At 31.7% G+C, this 19,529-nt stretch overlaps 3 protein-coding genes across 5 annotated transcripts; 1 reads left to right on the top strand and 2 right to left on the bottom strand.

The window, feature by feature from the left end:
• Window positions 1-3,229: 3,229 nt before the first annotated feature.
• Window positions 3,230-6,092, bottom strand: LOC123882799 (CRIB domain-containing protein RIC1-like). Of its 2 annotated transcripts, none has more exons than XM_045931398.1 (5): window positions 5,861-6,092; window positions 5,513-5,598; window positions 5,313-5,398; window positions 5,041-5,146; window positions 3,230-3,787 (listed from the first exon to the last, which is right to left on the bottom strand). In XM_045931398.1, the coding sequence occupies exons 1-5, from the start codon at window positions 5,896-5,898 to the stop codon at window positions 3,588-3,590; spliced, it is 516 nt and encodes a 171-aa protein (XP_045787354.1). In that variant the 5' UTR covers window positions 5,899-6,092; the 3' UTR covers window positions 3,230-3,587. The 2 variants fall into 2 exon arrangements, with proteins under 2 accessions (XP_045787354.1, XP_045787358.1); XM_045931402.1 differs by having other exon boundaries at window positions 5,513-5,719; window positions 5,861-6,091.
• Window positions 6,093-11,769: 5,677 nt separating this feature from the next.
• LOC123882777 (E3 ubiquitin-protein ligase RSL1-like) lies at window positions 11,770-13,332 on the top strand. 2 transcript variants are annotated; one of them, XM_045931388.1, is made up of 2 exons: window positions 11,770-12,599; window positions 12,815-13,093. In XM_045931388.1, exons 1-2 carry the CDS (start codon window positions 11,788-11,790, stop codon window positions 12,885-12,887), a joined length of 885 nt encoding a protein of 294 aa, XP_045787344.1. In that variant the 5' UTR covers window positions 11,770-11,787; the 3' UTR covers window positions 12,888-13,093. The 2 variants fall into 2 exon arrangements, with proteins under 2 accessions (XP_045787344.1, XP_045787345.1); XM_045931389.1 differs by lacking the exon at window positions 12,815-13,093 and adding an exon at window positions 13,267-13,332 and having other exon boundaries at window positions 11,777-12,599.
• A 325-nt stretch (window positions 13,333-13,657) lies between these two features.
• On the bottom strand, window positions 13,658-18,990 carry LOC123882761 (putative disease resistance RPP13-like protein 1). Its single transcript, XM_045931387.1, has 2 exons — window positions 14,774-18,990; window positions 13,658-13,909 (listed from the first exon to the last, which is right to left on the bottom strand). Exon 1 carries the CDS (start codon window positions 18,668-18,670, stop codon window positions 14,792-14,794), a length of 3,879 nt encoding a protein of 1,292 aa, XP_045787343.1. The 5' UTR covers window positions 18,671-18,990; the 3' UTR covers window positions 13,658-13,909; window positions 14,774-14,791.
• Window positions 18,991-19,529: the final 539 nt, after the last annotated feature.

Genomic DNA, 19,529 nt, shown 5'->3' with positions numbered 1-19,529 from the left:
TATTTCTCAAATTATTATATTATCGGTGTGGACGTGTCAGTGTCTGTGTCGTATCCAGCGTTCGTGTCCATGCTTCATATATGTTATGTTTTTTGCCTTATATATATATATATATATATATATATATATATATATATATATATATATATATATATATATATATATATATTATCTGGAAAATAAACAATACTGTATTATAGTAAATCATTAGGTTAGGTTAATTTAGGGTATGTTTGTATCGATAAAATAAAACGGATCAAAATAGAATAAAACGGAATAGAATAGAATGGAACATAACGAAATGCAACAAAAGTTTCATATTCTATTGTTTGGAAATTAAACGGAATGGAACAAGTTATTAGCAGAATGATTGAGCGCAGTATACCGGTGACGACGAAGTATATTAGGGTGTAGCACACGTTGAGTAGAAGAACAAAGCTGAGATAGAAGGTATATTAGTGAGGAAGAGGCAACAATTTAGGACTTTTGTCCAAGCCTCCAAGGCACCATTATTTCAAAGATTTTATACTTATCTTGACGCAGCAAATACTCCAAGATGCAAGTGGTTTTTTTTTTATTGATTCTTATGGATGTTTACCAAGACATATTTTTTGACCGAAGAACTGATTTTATACTTATCTTAAATTTTAGGGATTAATTTGTAATTAGTTATTTTATAAATTTAAGTTACTAAATTGCAGGCCGGTCCAACACATTAGGAATCCTAAGGTGGATTTAAGAATGAGGCTTATTTTAGTTTAAATGCTATTTTTCATATGATTTAAAATTAAATATTATTTATTAAATTAATATAATCAATTTTGTTTCATAATTTGATTGATTAGATGAAATAAATTAATCTTTGTAGAGCGAAAATTAATTTTAGATAAAATTATATTAATTTAATTTTGAAAATAGTTGAATATGATGTCTTTTTTTATCCCAAAAAATAAATATGATGCCTTTTATTAAGTAATTTTTAAAATACTTTTCGAGACCTTAGACAATTATCTTGTTGGCCTTTCCCTTGTACCAGCCCTGCTAAATTGCTGCTAAGATTACAATTTGAATGAGGTGGGATGAGTAACTCAACTGATTAAACTAGTTTAGGCTTAACTGATTGAACTAGTTGAACTAATTAGGAGTTGGGTGTTCATGGTTCAAGTCCCTGACAAGGTGTATAAAATTAACATATCAATTAACATACCAAAATCTTAATTAAATTGAAGGAGATATTTATCATTTTATTTAAAGTTCGGTATAATGGACAATAAGTTAGAACAATAAAATGTAACCAAAAAAAAAAAAGTTAGAACAATAAAAAAAAAGTCAGAACAATAAACGAAGAAGGGTGAGAAAGGAAGGGCAGAAACTTTTGACGAGTGAAAATGATTGAGATGATGTGATTTAATTTAATACACGTGCAATAAAAATGTTACTCATGAAGCCATGCGATTTTTTTTGTCAAATAATCTATCCACGTTTAAAGTGGACAAGTGTGATGATCCAGATTCGAAACTCGACTCATTGCATATATAATGCGATTTTTTTTTCTTTCTTTCGGTGTACTAATGCGATGTCTCTTAACTTAACTAAGCTCACGCGACGAGACTACGAGATATCTATATGACAAAATAAATTAAAATTGTAAAATATTTAATAAAAGTAAATATAAAAATAGAACAATGATTCGATAATGGAAGGCAGTTTAATAATTTCCTAATTGACAAAAAAAATAAAAAAGGCAATTCTGCTTTTTAATATTAAAAAAGGAAATTTAATAATGGTTTTAATGGGTATGTTTGTCAAGTGCATGTATGGAATGTTATTGTTGTCGTGGTTCATCATGTTAGGCTAGCTGTTTGGTTTAAATTTAAGAGAGAAAAATAAACTAAATGAAAAGTACTAGTTCATGGCAAGAATCACACATTTTAAATGTGTTAAAACATGAAAATTTTAGAAGAAAAAAAATTGGTCAAATAGCTTAAGTACTGATAAGGTTAATCTTTAAGATATCGTTATAACTATTTATTTGGCGTGATTTGTTTGGATAACCATGTAAAAAACATTTACATTGTCGTCAAACAAAAAAAAAAAAGCATTTAGATCGTTGGTGTATAGAATTACTTCATCTTAAAAAAATCAGTGTCATTTAAGGTTCTTTTACATAAATTAAAAATAATTATAATAATAAATAAGTTTTTTTCTAAACTACTCCGTGTATGATTTGGGGGTATTTATTCATCAACCAATGAAAACAAATTATTTCGACAAATAAATAAGTCCTCATTTGAGTTAGCTTATTTTTGAGTTTATGCAAACAGCTTATGCAATATAAATTAGATTTTATGTTATTTTATAAGTTCACACTAGTGAGAATTGTGTTTTTATAAGCTATTTTATCATAAACTACTTGACAAATTTAAAATAATACATAAAATTTGCATAAGTTGTTTGCATAAACTCAAAAATAAGATAATCCAAACGGGGCCTAAATAAATCAAATTGTTAACTTGAAAGTTTTGGTTAAGTAAATCAAACCTATAAAATTTAAAATTATATGGTATTTCATCACATGATCTTCTTTCAACATATGATATGCTATCTACGACATATCTAGATATCAAATTATTAAAACATACACCAACAAATCTCTAAAACTCATGATTTTGATTTTCTAATTATTTAGCTGTTTTTCTGATGTTCAAAACACAAGTGAGTGTGAAAATAAGATGAAGAAAATAATGAGATGCAAATCAAAATGGCCCATTAACCTAACATAAGAAGAGTTAATTATGTGTAGGCATGATTCTATCATGCTTGGAAAAATATCTATGAACATGAACAAAGGAGTAAATCAACAGGAAAATCTATTAGTATCTTTCAAAGATTGGAATGGAAAAACTAGGCAAGGCAACCTTTTTCAATCAGTGTCATGATATATAATGCACAGTTTTTTTTGTCTGTCTATAATTTAGTGTCATGATATGTAATGCACAGATTTTTTATGTCTTGTTTATGTCTGTTTTTACTTCCTCGAGAGATAATCCTATTCGACACTAAATTATAGACACCTCTGTCGGCCCTTCGTCAAGATTCAAAGTTTGGTTTGTCACGTTGCAGGAGACTAGCTCTTTGTGCTAATCTACTAGCCAGATCCTTTTGTAGGCTGCAAACACGACATTTACATGCTCGAAGATTCATAGGATTTCTATGAATGCACAATAAGTTATAAACAAGAAAAAACATGCTGCAGAATGCATATTAAACTACTAAACACCACCATGACATTCCTTTAAATCTTCAAAAATTGACAATACAGCTTTTAAATTCAAGGTCAGCATATGATTTGGAGAAAGCCAAACTACTAAAAACAACCTTTAGCTTTTTTCATGGAATTATTCTCTGTCTGTAAACAAATAATTTGGTTTTTCTCCCACTGGACTAGATTATAATTTACTAACTACAAGCCAGGAAAAATTTACTGCCATATTTTATTATCTTTCTTCCATGTTTTTCCCGAAAAGAAGTATTTTGTTGAATATGGTGATGCCAAATATGTCGCAGATTTCCTAGTCTTGAATCTGCTATGCCATAGCAATTGCTGTTGCCTCTCTCTCGCTGAACGCAGCCTTTGATTTTGATGCTCTTGATCGTCTTGATGAAGAAGATGGCGACAGGGAAGAGAAAGTTGACTTAACTTTTTTCTGCTTGGGCTTCTCTGCAATATGAGCATCACCTGCAGCAGATGAGATGCCTCTGCACATGTTTGATGATTGTTGATTTTCTGCGTGCAAAAAGAATAAGATTAGTTATCAATAAGAATATAAAAATTATATACGATGTCTATTGCTCATGATTCGCTAACTGGAACTAGAAGGAAATATAATCACAATGCAACTGTTGGAAATAAATTAAATTCGTCATTAGTACCACACAATGAATTTATGATATAATCATTAGAGTGGAATCAGTATTGTATAGTAATTGCAGTCGAAGGTAAAATTCGGACAAAGCACAGAGCCTTCATAAAAGGAAAATCATCATGAAGATAGACATCATATTTTGAAAACTAAATTGTGTAGTTATTAAACACAGTTTTTTAGCATATGGAACTTCTACATCCATGCATAGTGTCTCAGTGCCACTGTTATCTTTCAGACAGAGAATATTACTACCTTGTTGGATTATAACTTCTTAACTGTGAGGAAGTAAGATACTCCAAATTTGGCACTAGACCTACCCTTGGAATATATTGTTTTTGCAAGAACACAACACATTATATACTTTCCCCTTCAAGAAAGGCAAAGTATCTCACTATCACAGCTAATATATCCAACAACAGTATAATTCTTCTTGGCTAGACTAACAACCATGTTTCATGACTACCGAAGTACAATGTTCCAAGAACTACACCTATGTGTAATATTAATATATATGATCATAAACCTTGCTAATGCTTGATGGTTGCATTATTCCCGAATCCATACTAGGATATCACATTAATATTCATTTACCAATGATGATTCAATCTCAATCAAGCGATGAGAAGAATAAATCTCATTGTGTTTTAAAAAAAGGGTTTAATTTATCACATCGAGGAAGCGTTTCACAAGGAAAACAAAAGGACTAACAAACATATCAAAGCCAATCCAAGATCTGTTGAACCACCTGGTGTTTGGACCAACCCAAAATCTAAGAAAACATGTACTTAACAAGCACACTGGTACCCTAAATTTAATACAGCCAAAGAACTATGTTTATAAATTCTGGTGTGGACCACACTTAAAACAATGTTAATTGAAAAGCCAAAAACCATAAGATTCTCTTTGTTGGAGATGAATTTGCTCGTGACAGAACAGCCAAACTCTTTCTAAGGGGGCAAAGAACCTAGATAGCTTTTCAAAAGCCCCACACTTTTATCAAACATATCCAAAACACACAATAATAATAATAATAATAATAATCAAATACATATTACTTTTTCAACTAATTAATTCATGAAGAACATTTGTGTGTTGAGAAGCAAATCAATCATACCTAGGGAGGACCATAGTGAAGCGACAGCCATTGGATCGGAGTCCCTAATTTCATCAAAGCAACCAATTGATGTTGAAAAATCAGGAACTTTCTTAAAATCATCCATCTGCATAGATAAAAGGGCAATTAACAAAGGAATAGACGAAATGTCTAGAATCAACGTGAGTTCGACAAAATCACAGTGACACTGTGATTCTGCCAAACTCACTGTCAATCCAAACATGCACAAAATACATGAAGATATATAAAACCAATTAAATTCATCTCCATACCCAGCTGGGACCATTCCCTGATCCAAAATGAGCCACATGCTTAACATCCGTCGGGTACCCAATTTCCATCTCCCGCTCCTTCACAACTGGAAAAAGACCCATTTCATATATTAGACCAAACCAAACAATAACAAAAGAAAACTCAGAAATCACACAAAACCAAACACATTAAATTGGATAGTGCAACAAAAGATTATTACCAAACATCTGAGTAATGTATTTCAAACTCTTGCAAATCCCTTTAAATGTGGTTGCCATGGTGAAGATCACAATCCCAATAATAATGCTATAAAGTAAAAACACAAAATGAAGCTTTTGTTATATATAATAATGAAGCTTTTGTAGAGTATGAACTAAGGTTTCATTTCAATGCATGTGATGTGATTCTGGAACTTCTTTTTGTTTTCCTGTGAATAAAGACAAGAATCTCAATAATATATATTGAATTTAATACAAAGAATATGCTAGCTATATATTACTCATTAATTTGAAGACATTGATTTCAAATAGCTATGTGGAAATAAAAGAAGAAATAACATGTAAAGTACCTGAAGATGATTAGTATGTGAAACTCATTCTGACACATGTAAAGTGTTTGTGTTTGGTTTTATTTGAAGGAAAATATGTGAAAAAATGAAATGGGTTTGTGAAAGTTGAGATTTTGATGTGAAAGAGAGAATGAATGAATGAATAAGGGTTTGACTCTATGAGGTTGAGAAGAGAAAGTGGGTATCCATGAACGAATGTTTGCAATCTTGTGAATAAATAGTGACAACTATTATTGAAAGAGAAGGAAAGGACTGTAAAAAAGGACATTACTTTTTTGTTATGGTATGTACTTAATTATTGGATTGGATTAGATCAAATGTATACTTTAAACTAATCTTTTTGAGTCGTATAGAATGTGGTAAATGGTTCTACCAAAAAAAAAAAAAGAATGTGGTAAATGGTAAAACTCTATTAAAAGGCTTATTATTTCTTTTTTTGGTTGATAAAGCCTCATTATTTCTTAACCCAAAAAAAAAAAAACTCATTATTTCTAGTTTTTTATTATAAAATTTATGTAGTTAACTTTTTATAATTATTAAATAATTTATGTATTTAGTCTATTTTATATGCCAAATACTACATCAATTTTTTTTTAATAATAAATACTTCAGTTATTTAATCAATCTAAAAAATGAGTTGTTTTTTTATAAAAATGACACGAGGAAGTAATATTTGACATGTTTAGGTATCGTTTGGCCTGACTTTTTTTCCTCTTATTTAGAGCTTATGCAAATAACTTATACAATTTTTATATGTTATTATAAGTTTGTCAAGGTGGTTTATGATAAAATAGCTTATAAAATTACAATTTTCATTAGTGTGAATTTATAAAATAACATAAAACTTAATTTATATTGCATAAATTATTTGCATAATCTCAAAAAAAAAAAAACTAGACCAAACGAACCCTTAATATTGGTGGAAACACATGCAAGTGGTACGCATCTTATATTATTTTGCACCACTATACGAAATTCAATATCATGTTATATTTTCATATTAATTTATATTTAAAAAATTCTTTCTGGTATCAATTTGGATAGACTAATTTAGTTTTTTTTAATAAAAAAAATTAAAAAATTGATATCGTATTTTAAATGGATTTTATACCTATATCCAACAATGTTAGTTAGATAGCAAAGAATTCACTTGTGTAAGTTGAATAGTACCTTCAATATTATTGCATTCTTAGAACAATATTTGAATTTAGTATTTTGATTAAATTAAAAGAGATATTTACCATTTTATTTAAAGTTCGATAAAAATGACAATATGTGAGAACAACAAAAGATTAAGGGTTTGTAAAAAAAAAAACAACAAAAGAATAAGGGTAAGTTTAGTATAAAAAAATTTAAAGAATAAGGGTAAGAAAGAAAGGGTAAAACCTTTTGACGAGTAAAAATTATTGAGACGATATAATTTAATTTGATGCACGTGCAAAAAAGAATTACTTATCTCATGAAACTATGAGATATCTATATGACAAAATAAATTAAAATTGTAAAATATTTAATAAAAGTAAATATAAAATAGGACAATGATTCGATGGAAGGCAGTTTAATAATTTCCTAATGAATAAAAAGGCGATTCTGCTTTTTAATATTAAAAAAGGAAATTTAATAATGGGTATGTTTGTCCAGTGCATGTATGCAATGTTACTGTTGTCGTGGTTAATTTGTGTTAGGCTGTTTGGTTTGAATTTAAGAGAAAGAAGAAAAAAACTAAATGAAAAGTAGTTGATTTCGTTTGAATTTAATCACATGTATCCATTTATCTGATTAACTCATTCTATATGGTTAGTTTTTAAAAATATCGTTATAAAGTATTTATTTGGCGTGATTTGTTCGGATCCCATTTAAAAAACATTTAAATTGTCGTTAAACCAAAAAAAAAAAAAACATTTACATCGGTGTATAGAAATTGCTTCACCTTGCAAAAAAAAGAAAGTGTCATTTAAGGTTCTTTTATATAAATTAAAAAAATTATAATAATGAATAAGTTTTTTTTTTTCTAAACTATCCTATTTATAATTTGAGGCTATTTATCCATCAACAAATAAAAATAGGTATATGCATGTAAAATAAAAATTGCTTATAAGTTAGTTGTAGATACCACATGCAAAGGTATTATTATTATTATTATTATTATTATTATTATTATTATTATTATTTATTTTGAAACATTATTAGTATTATTATTGTTCGATCTAGTGTGGCCGGATGCGGAGCCATGAAATCAGCTGAACACTTATTCATTTGGTGGCTCCTCTAAATCTGACAAATCATTTTATTCAGTTTACTTACTCAACAAGTGGACTCAGAGCGCATTGCTCCTTCTCGTAGCTTATTTGGCTCATCTGCGTTTATATAATTTGTAACGAAAGAAATCACAGGTTGTTGATTTTAAAAATCTCAAAAATACCCTTAACATTTTTTTTTATTCACACTTTTCTTCAATAACTTCCAAAACCAACTACACACTAGCACTTTCTATTGTTGCATTTTTTTTTTTTGTTTACACATGTTCTCCATACTTCTTCAACAAAATTTGTAAAATCTATACTAATATTAATATATAAAGACCAAACATTATTTTGGTGTAATCTTTTTTTAAAAATCCCAAAATACTCTTCACAGTTTTTTTTTACAGCACAATTTTTTTTATTCACACTCTTCTTCAATAACTTCCAAAACCAATTACTCTTCTTTAACTTCTAAAATCAACTACACATACATTACTAGTTTCTATTTATTTATTGCATTCTTAGTTTACCCATCTTTTCCATATTTCTTCAACAAAATTCATAAAAAAAAAATATATAAAAAATCTAGAATATAATCTTTTACGCAACTTAACCTAATAGAAAAATCGGCCACTAGTAAGAATAAATTAATTAATATCATATTGAAAGTTTTTTTTTGGTACAATCATCTTGAAAGTTTGATCCAATGCTATTTAACTAATTTTAAAAATTTCAAACTAATGAATTTCTAAATTTATTGCTAAAAAAATAGTAAATCTTTTTTTGGTCTAGAAATAGTAAATTATTTTAATAAAGAAATTTTAGAATGGAAATATTATCTAGAATCTAAAAGAAAAATTAATAAGAAAATTACCAAATTGGTAACAAAAAATTGATCCAGTGATTTAATTGAATGAATTTTTAAAATTTTAAATTAATAAAATTTCAAATTTATTGCTAAAAATAAATTTATTTAAATATAGAAATTTTAGAACGGAAACATGATCTGGAATCTAAAAAGAGTAAATGGTCAATTAAAAAAACAATCATTAAGATTTTCCCTTTTTTTGTGAACATACATAAATTTTGTTTTGGTAAAGTATTTTTTTTTTTACAATGTTAACAATGAGGATCGAACGTAGGACATCATGCATACTGCGTACCCAAATTTCTCACTACTAGACCAACCAAGTGGCTTAACTCACTCATTGCCAAAAATAAAAGATGAGGGTAACCAATAATAATAAGGCAAATGCTAACATGTGCCCCAATGGCACATTTTAAGGTGCATTTAATTAACTAACATCTCACTTAATTTATTTCAAAAATAGCAATAATCAACTTATAATTTAGTCTCTCATATTTTCATACTAGGGACAACTTAATTTGTTTATTACATCAAATCATGAAATAGTTTGTTACCGTATAAAAATATCAAAGACTAATTTGAATTTTATATTTGTCGGTGAATAAATTGAGCCATCAAATTATAAGGACTAAAATGAGTCTTCACTCAAAATTAATATAAAAGTACAAAGTGTCGAACATATTTGTCTACGGATATGGATCTTCTCCAATTTTTCTTATGTTTTCTCTCATTTTTCTTAATCTAAGAGTTGGTAAATTACAAAAAAATAAAAATGAGGAAAATCAACCATTGAATTAAAAAAAATGAGAAAAAACATGATGAAAAATTAAAGAGATCCTAATCCTTTGTCCACATGTGAGTTAGATTGCACATCTTAACTAACAATATATATTATTACTCCATCCGTCTCGATATATAAGATTCTTATATATTTTGCAATATATAATATTGTTAGATTACACATCTTCACAAATATTTATACTCATAATTACGCAATTGTGTCCTATGATTGTAGCTCAAATGCTCAAATGGGTAGCTATCAAAGACATTATTGAAGTGATTGGAGTTCGAACCGAAATTCCACATTTCTATACGTTTAAACGTGTGAGTCTTATCACTAGACTACTTGAAAAAAAATTACGCAATTGTGCATGTCAATTTTAGATGATATTTACGACTTCGTCCATAGAAAAGAAGAAGTATCAAGCATATATAACATAATAATACAAATATGTTTTTTTTTATCTTGATTGATCCAAAGATGAAGTTTTTTTTTTCAACCTATATTTTTTTTGTTTCCGGGAGCTGGTAGGGACACCACACTATATGTGCAGGAGCCCGAGTTCGAATCTGGGACACTCCACTTATTCACTTTAAGGTGGATCTTTTAGCCACTAGGCTACTTGACAAAAAAATTTAAATCTAATTTTATCAACAAATTTTTTTTAAATCTAATATACATAATGAAATACTGTACTCCTTGAATAGTAAGGTAGTAACTGGAGAAGACGAACTAGCTGGTTGAGAAAATGTGCGAGAGGAATGCGGAGGTGAAGTCGTAATTACCATTACATCTACCGTTATCATATAAAGCCCAATTAAGCCCAACAGATAGAACAATAAAAAGCCCAATTAAAAAGCCCAACGCAATAAAGTGCGAACTATGAAGCACGGACACCACGATACGACACCGATACGGACACCGCTAATATAAAAAATATAAGACACCTACACCACTATATATTTATAAAATATATAAATTTAGAATCAAAATATATACATGCAAATTTATGTTGAGCAAATTATTTCTAAAAAAAGATTGAAAACAAGATATAATAATATTTTACATTTTTTTTTTGACTAAAAATAAAGGATATTCATTCATTCAAACTGATAGAGTACATCGATGTAATACAAATTCAAATTTGCTAAAAACAAAATGGATGAATCTGCAAACAAACTCACAGCATCCATGTTAATAGCATAAAACGGCAAATTACATAAGCCTACATATATGACTATATTGAAGTGTCTGGAATGTCCATGCCCCCAGATCTGCAGCGTTGATGACACAAAAGTCGACATTGGATAGATTTGTACTTGATCGGATCTAATCCTTCAACCTGAAATGAATACCGCACAAAGACGGGAAAACAAAATACACCGCACAGAGACGGCACAACAAAATACACCGCACAAGGACGGGATAACAAATAACACAAAACCAAACAAATATGTGAAAAATCACACTTATTTAATAACGAGAAAGAAAAAACAATTTGGAGGATTTGACCTGAAATCACCCCTCTTTGATAAACTAAGGAGAAGAAAAAAGGTGACGGCTAGGGTTAGAACTTAGGATATGAGAGAAAAACGTATAAGCACCAATAATATTTTACATTTTATTTATCCATCTATTATCGAAAAACTAAAAATATTGATCAATAAAACGTAAAATATCTACATATTTTACCTTTTCTTTACATTTTAGACATATCTTTAACTCTTGTAGATATGTGTAATATGTGCTTAAGGAGAATATAAGCAAAGAAAAAACATTTTTTTGGGACACTTATCCAACACGTGTCTTGAGTGTGTTATAAGTGTCGAACACCAATAAAAAAAGTGTCAAGGTAAAAGAAAAATTGACTTTTCTTTGGATACGGTCTGACCTATTCGACACATATCATAAGAATGTCATATGAGTATCGGACACCGACACATATCGGACACCGCAGACCGCGACAAGCCTAATCATATCATAGAGCTGCCGTGCTTGATAGAGTGCGAATAAACCATCAAATTCAAACACACCAATGGAGCAGCAAGAAGAGATTGTTCCGAATATCACGGACGATGATGAAGCCTATGCTCAAGAGTTACAGTTTCAACAAACCCTTGCCGACTCACTCATCACCTCCACGCCGCCGCCGCCACCACCACCGCAACCGTCGCCGTCGTTACTCTGCGTCGCATCTTCTTCGTCAAAACCTGTGGATGTTGCAATTATCCTCAACGTAGAGAAGATAAAACTCGAGACCAATGAAGAATCAAATGAATCGTCTTCTTCTTCAATCATCATTTGCGAGATTTGTGCAGAAACAAAGAAGACTGAAGAAATGTTTAACAATCAAAGTTGTTCACATTCATTTTGTTCTGAATGTGTTATCAAACAAGTGGAAACAAAAATCCATGAAAAAATAGCAAATGTTTCTTGTCCTGGTTTGAATTGCAAAGGTGTGTTAGAGCTTGAATCTTGCATTTCATTGCTTCCTAAAGAATTGATTGATAAGTGGAATGATGCATTGTGTGAAGCACTTTTTTGTTCTGTTCCTAAATTTTACTGTCCTTTTAAGGATTGTTCTGCAATGTTGCTTGATGAAAATGAAGGTGTGGAAGATATTAGAGAATCTGAGTGTCCTTTTTGTCATAGGTTGTTTTGTGCAAGTTGTCATGTTCCTTGGCATCCTGGGATTGGTTGTGAGGAGTATCAGAAATTGAATGTGGATGAAAGAGGAAGTGATGATCTTGTTGTTAGAGAGCTTGCTAATCAGAAACAATGGAGAAGGTGTCCTACATGTAAATTCTATGTTGAAAAAAATGGAGGTTGTTTGCATATTACTTGCAGGTAAGTTAGTTATTATAGTCATTTTGCTACTCTAGTAAATGATTTCTTTAATTTGAACTCTTAAAAGAGTGCCTGGGCTAAAGAGTGTCTCGGGGACACTCGTTAGCAACCCTTATTATTATGCAATTAAACATGATTAGGAAGTTATTATCTTTCTCACAATGATGGTAATTTGTTTTTAGAATTGAATTAGTGAGTAATGGTGGTGTTTTCAGGTGCCGGTTTGAGTTTTGTTATGCTTGTGGAGAACAATGGAGTTCTACTCATGGTGGTTGCCAAAAAAATTAGTTACATTTAAATTTTCTATTGATAAGGACATTTCTGCTATTTTTACTTTTTATTTAAACAGATTGTTTATTTTGGTTATTTTTAATCATAAGGGTAAGTTTTTTATTGTTAAGAAAGACATAATATTAGTAAGTCAATGATGTCCATTGCATTTGATAACAAAATATGTAATTGAGTCAGAGAATTAAGTTTATAGTTCTTTCTGATTTTCTTAGATTTTGATTTGATCCCTGGTGTATTAAAACTTTTCAATATAGTACCTTGTGTTACATAGATTGAAACCAAATTAGAATATTTAGATTGAAGCTAGATGGATCTATTGACAAGTACAAACACTATTGCATTGTACTTTGTCTGACCGAGTGACCGGATCATGCAGGTTATTAGAAAACATACAAAGATGCATTTGAATGATAACAAAATACAGACTGAATATTAGCAAAGTATATCCAATGTTGTGGTTTGACGCCTCTAAAACAAGTTTACAAGAAGAATCATGACAATAACAACATGCCTCACTTTTGGTTCATGCGCTTCTGGTTTGCTTGCATTTCTGCCTAGTTACAATTCTGTTTTGCGTGCAAATCTGTTTTTCTTTTGTGTGTATCGGGTTTGTTGTGTTGCTCTGCTGTTTTGTGGTTTTATTTGTGCAGGAAAAATTCTAGAGGGCTTTCTATAATTTTCTTGTGGCACCGACAATTGCCGATTGGATATCTATACTCTTACTATAATATGGCTGTTATAATCTCTGCTTGAATACACTATAATCCTTTTTCAAAACAACAATAAAATGTAGTAAGAATTGTTTATAACAAGAAAAATAATCTATCAAGAAATTATCACACAACTTGATGTCAAAAAAGAAGTTATCACAACTTTTGATTCATTAGGACATAGTATGATAAAAAATGATAATGTACAAATAAATGTATTCCCCTTAGGTAAGATGAGTTACCAGGCCAAACACCATATATGTCATATCCAATAACTGCAATAGATGTCCATTACGAATGCTGATCGATCTAGTTTAACATAAAATAACAGAATAATAGTTAATATGCAATAATTTTATAACTGTTGTACAATGAACATGCGATTTCAAACAGTATATTAGTTTCTAAATCATAGGAGCATTCATTCACTTACTGCATTGTACTGTCTAACTTGCTCATGAAGGTTATGAACAATATAGAAAGATGCATTCAAATGATAAGAAAATACAAACTGAATATAGCTAAGTAAATCCAATCGTTATTAAAGAAGTGAAATTAACAAAATTGAAATTGACTAATAGTTTGCTCAAAATGACCAAAGAAGTGAAATTGTTTGAAGAAAAAAATATTAAAGAAATGAAAGATGGTATAATTTATAGAAAGCAGTAGACATTATCAACAAGTGATTGGTAATTGGTATAGGAGTTTATTGATAAACAGTTCCATTCAGATTCATTACTGTCAATTTTTCATTACTATACAAAATGTTCTTCAGACAATTCCATTCAGATTGCAGTTAACAAAAACAAATAATTCCAGTTGTGTTCACAAGCACATTTCATAGCAAATATTACAGACTAAAGATAGTTTTGTATGCCTAAAAATAATTTCCACAGATTATCAAATCTTGTACAGAGGACACAAAGATGAAATAGACATTAAGGAGAATATGTAAGGACAGCTACATTATATGTGACTCAAATAACAGACTAATATTTTGAACCAATAATCAATAATGTGAATTATTATGAAAGCATTGGACTCTTATTTTTAATTATCAGATGAATATTTGAAACCGCGTATATCACTGTGGAAATTGACTGTGTTATATTTATAGATTGTGCACACCAATGAACACGTACAAATGAGTATAGAGGTACAAGAAATACGTACCTAGAAGGCTAAAACGGTTCATATCGAGACTTGATCATTTATTCTTATGACAGGGATGTGAGCAATTTTGGACCAATGTTCCTTCCTTTTATACCTTTCTTCTAACAAATGACAACGTTCGATGGTCAGAAGCTTAAGAGAGTCAGGGAGGCTTTCTTCTGGTAATGACTCAAGCTGTCGACAATTACGAAATTCTATATTTTCGAGAGAGGAGAGGTGTCGAAGCCTACTTCCATCAAAGGACTTCATTTTATAGAGATGACCGATAGTCAAAGATACAAGGGAGATGGGTAGCAATGACTCTTTCATCAAGGTGTTAAATATATCTTCACCGATTCCAATTCTCAATCTTGAAAGAGCGGTTAGGCCTTGGAGACCCCATTCCGTTACAGGCATCGTTGTTCTCTGGCACAAAATTACAATCGATTGTAATTTCGGAGGTAGGCAAACTCCTTCATAAAATGACAACTCTAGACAACTCAATTCCAAATGTTCAAGAGCGGTGAGTGTGTCCATCGGAAGCATGACTTTAAGCAATTCAATTGAAGGATGGGATGTGATTTGGAGTGATTGGAGGCTTGATGGTCGACGTGAAGGACTTTCTGAAATAAAAATGGAATCCAGACTCCTACAATTACAAATGTTAAGTCGTTGGAGTGTAGGGAAACCATCAAGTGGGAAGGATGTAAGTGCATCACAGCTACTCCATAAAGAAAGACTCACAAGTGATGTGTAATTGCTCCATGTTTCAGGAGGCAGGAAGGATAAATTCTTGCACATGAAAATATCAAGTGACTGCAATGAACGGGGTAGACCATCAGTCGGAAATGCAGTTAGAGACGGAATATCAAAGAGATCCAAGTGTTGAAGACAAGTGCTGCTCAGAATCATTTTTGGCATAGGCATTGGTGGATTACAACTTTCAATTGATACACATTGCAGCAGACACGGAGTGTCATTCTCAAGCAACGACCATTGAGTTCTTTCAGTCTTCCCTTTCGAACCTAAATCGTCTTTAATTTTTATTTCCTTTACTGACGATAGCCAACTCAAAGTATGTGGTGTTTCCAATAGATGAGGACAACCTTTTATTTTAATTTCTTCTATGAAAGAAAGGTGACTAGGCAAATGTCCTCTCAATTTAGGACAATTATGTAACTTAAGAGTTTTAAGACGAGGAAAAGGAAATTTGCTGCCTTCAAAGGGAAGCCATTCATTCCAATTTGGCATGTTGGAAAATTTTATACACTTGAGGGAAGGGAATGGTTGGAAGGTAGAACTGGAACCTTCTCCTTCCTGGACATGATAGAACTCTGGGCCAATTGTCTCCAACATCCTCATATCTTCTATACTTAGGTTCTTGAGAGAAGGTAGCTGTCCTAGTGGTGGAAGTGTTACACAATATTCACAGTTACTGATGCAAAGGGACACCATGTTAGAAAATGAAGGATCTCCCAACCAACTCGGAAAGCTTGTCCCACCATACAAGTCAATTTTCAGGCTCTTCAGGTTTATTGGTGGTTGCAACATATCAAGCACAAGTTTCACTTTTAGTGAGTCTTCACTTTGTTTTCCCCATAGCAACTCTAATTCCTCAATTTTATCTTTGCTTATCAGGTTGGCATCTTCTGCCTCCGTGTCATCAACGACATTATGCAGGTTCTTGATGGTAAGTTTTCCTTGTAGGTGTCGGAATTTCCTAAGTTCTTTGATACTTAACCCTTCTTGTCGCTTCCCCACTACAAAAACGGTCAAAGTTTGGAGGTTTTTTAGCCCACCAATTTCCATAGGCAACTCATTTATGCTTGTCCCACTTATATCAAGGTGACGCAAATTGATTAAATTTCCCATATGTACTGGCAATTCTGCGAGAACACAACAGTTTGATAAAATTAATGTTTGCAAATTGTAAAGGTTGCATGTTTTATCAGGCAAGCTTTTGATTCCGGTGAAGGAGAGATTCATATAACGTAACTGAACCAAATTTCCAATTGAATTTGGCAGCTTGGTGATGTTTATATAATTTGATAGCGATAACACACGCAACCTTTTGAGTGTTGGTAGCAAATCATCAACCACCTTGATGGATGCATAATTTTGGGTGCTCCACAAGAATTGGATGGGTAGGAAGCTTCGCAGGCATTTAAAATTGTAGAAATTCTTAAACTTCATGGAAATGTCATACTTTTCTTGGTTATATGATAAATGGCGAACTCTTTCAGAGATGTCACCACATTCAAACCTGCAACAACTTTTTCCAGATGCGACTGTAGCTAAATCATTGACAAGGTCATGCATGAAAAACTTCTTTTCCTGAGAATCATCATTTGATTGTTGAATTAAGGATCTGGATAACAATTCAACAAAGCATTCATCGCCTATTTCCTCTGCTGCTTTTTCGCCTTTTGAATAATCAAGAAAACCTTCTGCCATCCACAACAAAACCAAATTCTTCCTATCAAGTGGGTAATCCTTTGGAAAAATTGAACAATAGGCAAAACATCTTTTCAAATGAGAGGGAAGATATTGATAACTCAAAAGCAAAGCAGGCAAAATATTATCATTTGGTAAGCTCCATACATTGCTGTTCAAAATTGAAGTCCACTCTCTTATGCCTACCTTTGAACGTAGAAGTCCTCCTAGTGTTTTAGCAGCAATTGGCAATCCGCCGCACTTTCTTGCAATCTTCTTTCCAATTGCTTCTAGGATTTTGTTTTTACCATCGTAAATGTTTTCGCCTCCAAATGCATGCTTTGAGAGTAAAGACCAGCAATCTTCATTTGATAGAGGTTCTAATTTAAGGATAGGAAATGTGTGTGCCACCTCAGCAACTTTTTGTTGGCGTGTTGTAATAACCACCCTGCTTCCATGTTTTCCTCCAATGAATGGACTTACTAGCTCGTCCCAATCATTATAATTGTCATTCCACAGGTCATCAAAGACAAACAAAAATCTTTTCTCCCTCGAGTTTTTCTCTAATTCAACTCGAAGGATATCAAGATTATCGCTTTCCCAAACCTTTGAAGAAGCAGATGTTGTATTTCTAACAACAGATTCAAGGAGAGACTTGGTTACTCTCACAACATCAAAATCCTCTGATACACAAACCCAGGCTTTGAGATCAAAATGTTGTTCAACCTTTTCATCGTTGTAAACAAGTTGTGCAAGAGTTGTTTTACCGATGCCTCCCATACCCAAAATTGCAACAACACCTAAATTATTACTTCTGCTGGTGCCAATGTCTGATACTAGCATATTGACTAGTCTATCTTTATCATCATTCCTACCCGCCATGACAGATTCATTTACTACTGAACTTGAAGGCGTTCTACGAGAAATTCTACCCCTTACAGCTCTTTGCAAGCCGAGGATATCTTTCTGCTGGACAAAAGTTTGCAGCCTTTTACACATCTTCTCCATCTTGGAATTGATCTTTATATATGAAGGCAGGTTCCACAGCTGATCAACCGGCGTGTTCTCCACCTTGCACCGCTGGGCATCATAGCTGATTAAGTTGAGCAAATCTTCAGCATCAAATATTGCGTCTTTCAAGTCATCAAGCCATTGTTTGACAGGAAGGTTGTTGAACTGTTTCTGCTCTGCATCAACTAGCACAGCTTGAAGAGCAAACAGTGTAGTTTTCAACTCTGACAGGAGTGAGGAATTGAACTTGGTGTTTCTGATGAAACCACGGAACTCTGATGAGGTAAGCTTGTCTGCTATGGTTTGAATTGTAGCAGCGAGAAATGCGCCTCCCACCACAGCTGCAGCCATATCTGATTGGTAAAGTAAAGCAGCAAGGAAGATTGAAGGATAATGGTAATTGCAAGTAAGGAGCAAAGACTCGCATGTGAATGAATGGATAGCAGTTCTGATTTTGGATGGTTGGAAGTGCATATAGTAAAGGTAGACTCAGTAAGACTTGTTTGTTGGGTAAGAAACATAATTAAAAAGCTTGAAAGCAAGACTTATTGAATGACTCAATGGTTAGTGGACCCACATCAGAGAAAATAACAGATATATACAAACAAATGTTCCACACTCAAGATGCAATTGGCATTTGAAAGATAAATTCTACGGTGGATTATTTTGATAAGCGGCGGCATTCAATTGGGAACCGATACTTGAAAATTGTTCAAAATTACAACGACAATATACATCACTTCTTGGAAGCATGGTCGGTCCTCTTTGTTCTTAAGGATGAGACAACGACTTAATTGGTGTTGCCGATTTGACAAAAAATAAGAAAAAAGAAATATTGAAAGGTAGAACTGTTTTTGGAGAAGACTTGAAACAAAGTCAGAAAGCTTGTTTAATTATTGTTTAGTGTTTACTCACAACTTGAAGCCCACTTTTGTGGACTTTACTTATTTTCTTGGAAGTAAAACAATGAAAGAATATGGATATTTAACTGTACTATCCAATTAAAAATTTGACAACAGAGATTATTAGTGCGGTGAATTTGATTCAATGGATGAAGCCAAATTAATACTTTTAAATCAAACATGTCAATTCCTGCATATCATATTTTATGTGGAGTTTGGCCGGCAATCCAAGTCTTTGCAACAAACCTTTTATTTTATATGCTGATGTTGCTTACTAACTAAATAAATCAATTAAAAAAGTATATAACTATCAAGACTTGTATTAATAATACGAAATTTCAATGCATTTGATCCTCAAGTCTTTCATCTCTGATTACATCTAGTGAGACTTGTGAATTTGTGACTATACTTGCTCAATCAATTGTCCAAAA

The sequence above is a fragment of the Trifolium pratense genome, linkage group LG1 (assembly GCF_020283565.1).
Source record: "Trifolium pratense cultivar HEN17-A07 linkage group LG1, ARS_RC_1.1, whole genome shotgun sequence".
Lineage (NCBI taxonomy): Eukaryota > Viridiplantae > Streptophyta > Magnoliopsida > Fabales > Fabaceae > Trifolium > Trifolium pratense.
The sequence above is the reverse complement of the archived record's forward strand: the minus strand, read 5'-3'. Positions and strand labels throughout refer to the sequence as shown.

Coding starts and splice junctions, on each gene's coding strand:
- LOC123882777 (XM_045931388.1), top strand. CDS start 11,788: ATGGAGCAGCAAGAAGAGATTGTTCCGAATATCACGGACGATGATGAA. Junction 12,600..12,814: donor TGTTTGCATATTACTTGCAG/GTAAGTTAGTTA, acceptor TGGTGTTTTCAG/GTGCCGGTTTGAGTTTTGTT.
- LOC123882799 (XM_045931398.1), bottom strand. CDS start 5,898: ATGTGTCAGAATGAGTTTCACATACTAATCATCTTCAG. Junction 5,147..5,312: donor CAGGGAATGGTCCCAGCTGG/GTATGGAGATGA, acceptor TTATCTATGCAG/ATGGATGATTTTAAGAAAGT. Junction 3,788..5,040: donor TTCACTATGGTCCTCCCTAG/GTATGATTGATT, acceptor TTTTGCACGCAG/AAAATCAACAATCATCAAAC.
- LOC123882761 (XM_045931387.1), bottom strand. CDS start 18,670: ATGCACTTCCAACCATCCAAAATCAGAACTGCTATCCATTCATTCACA.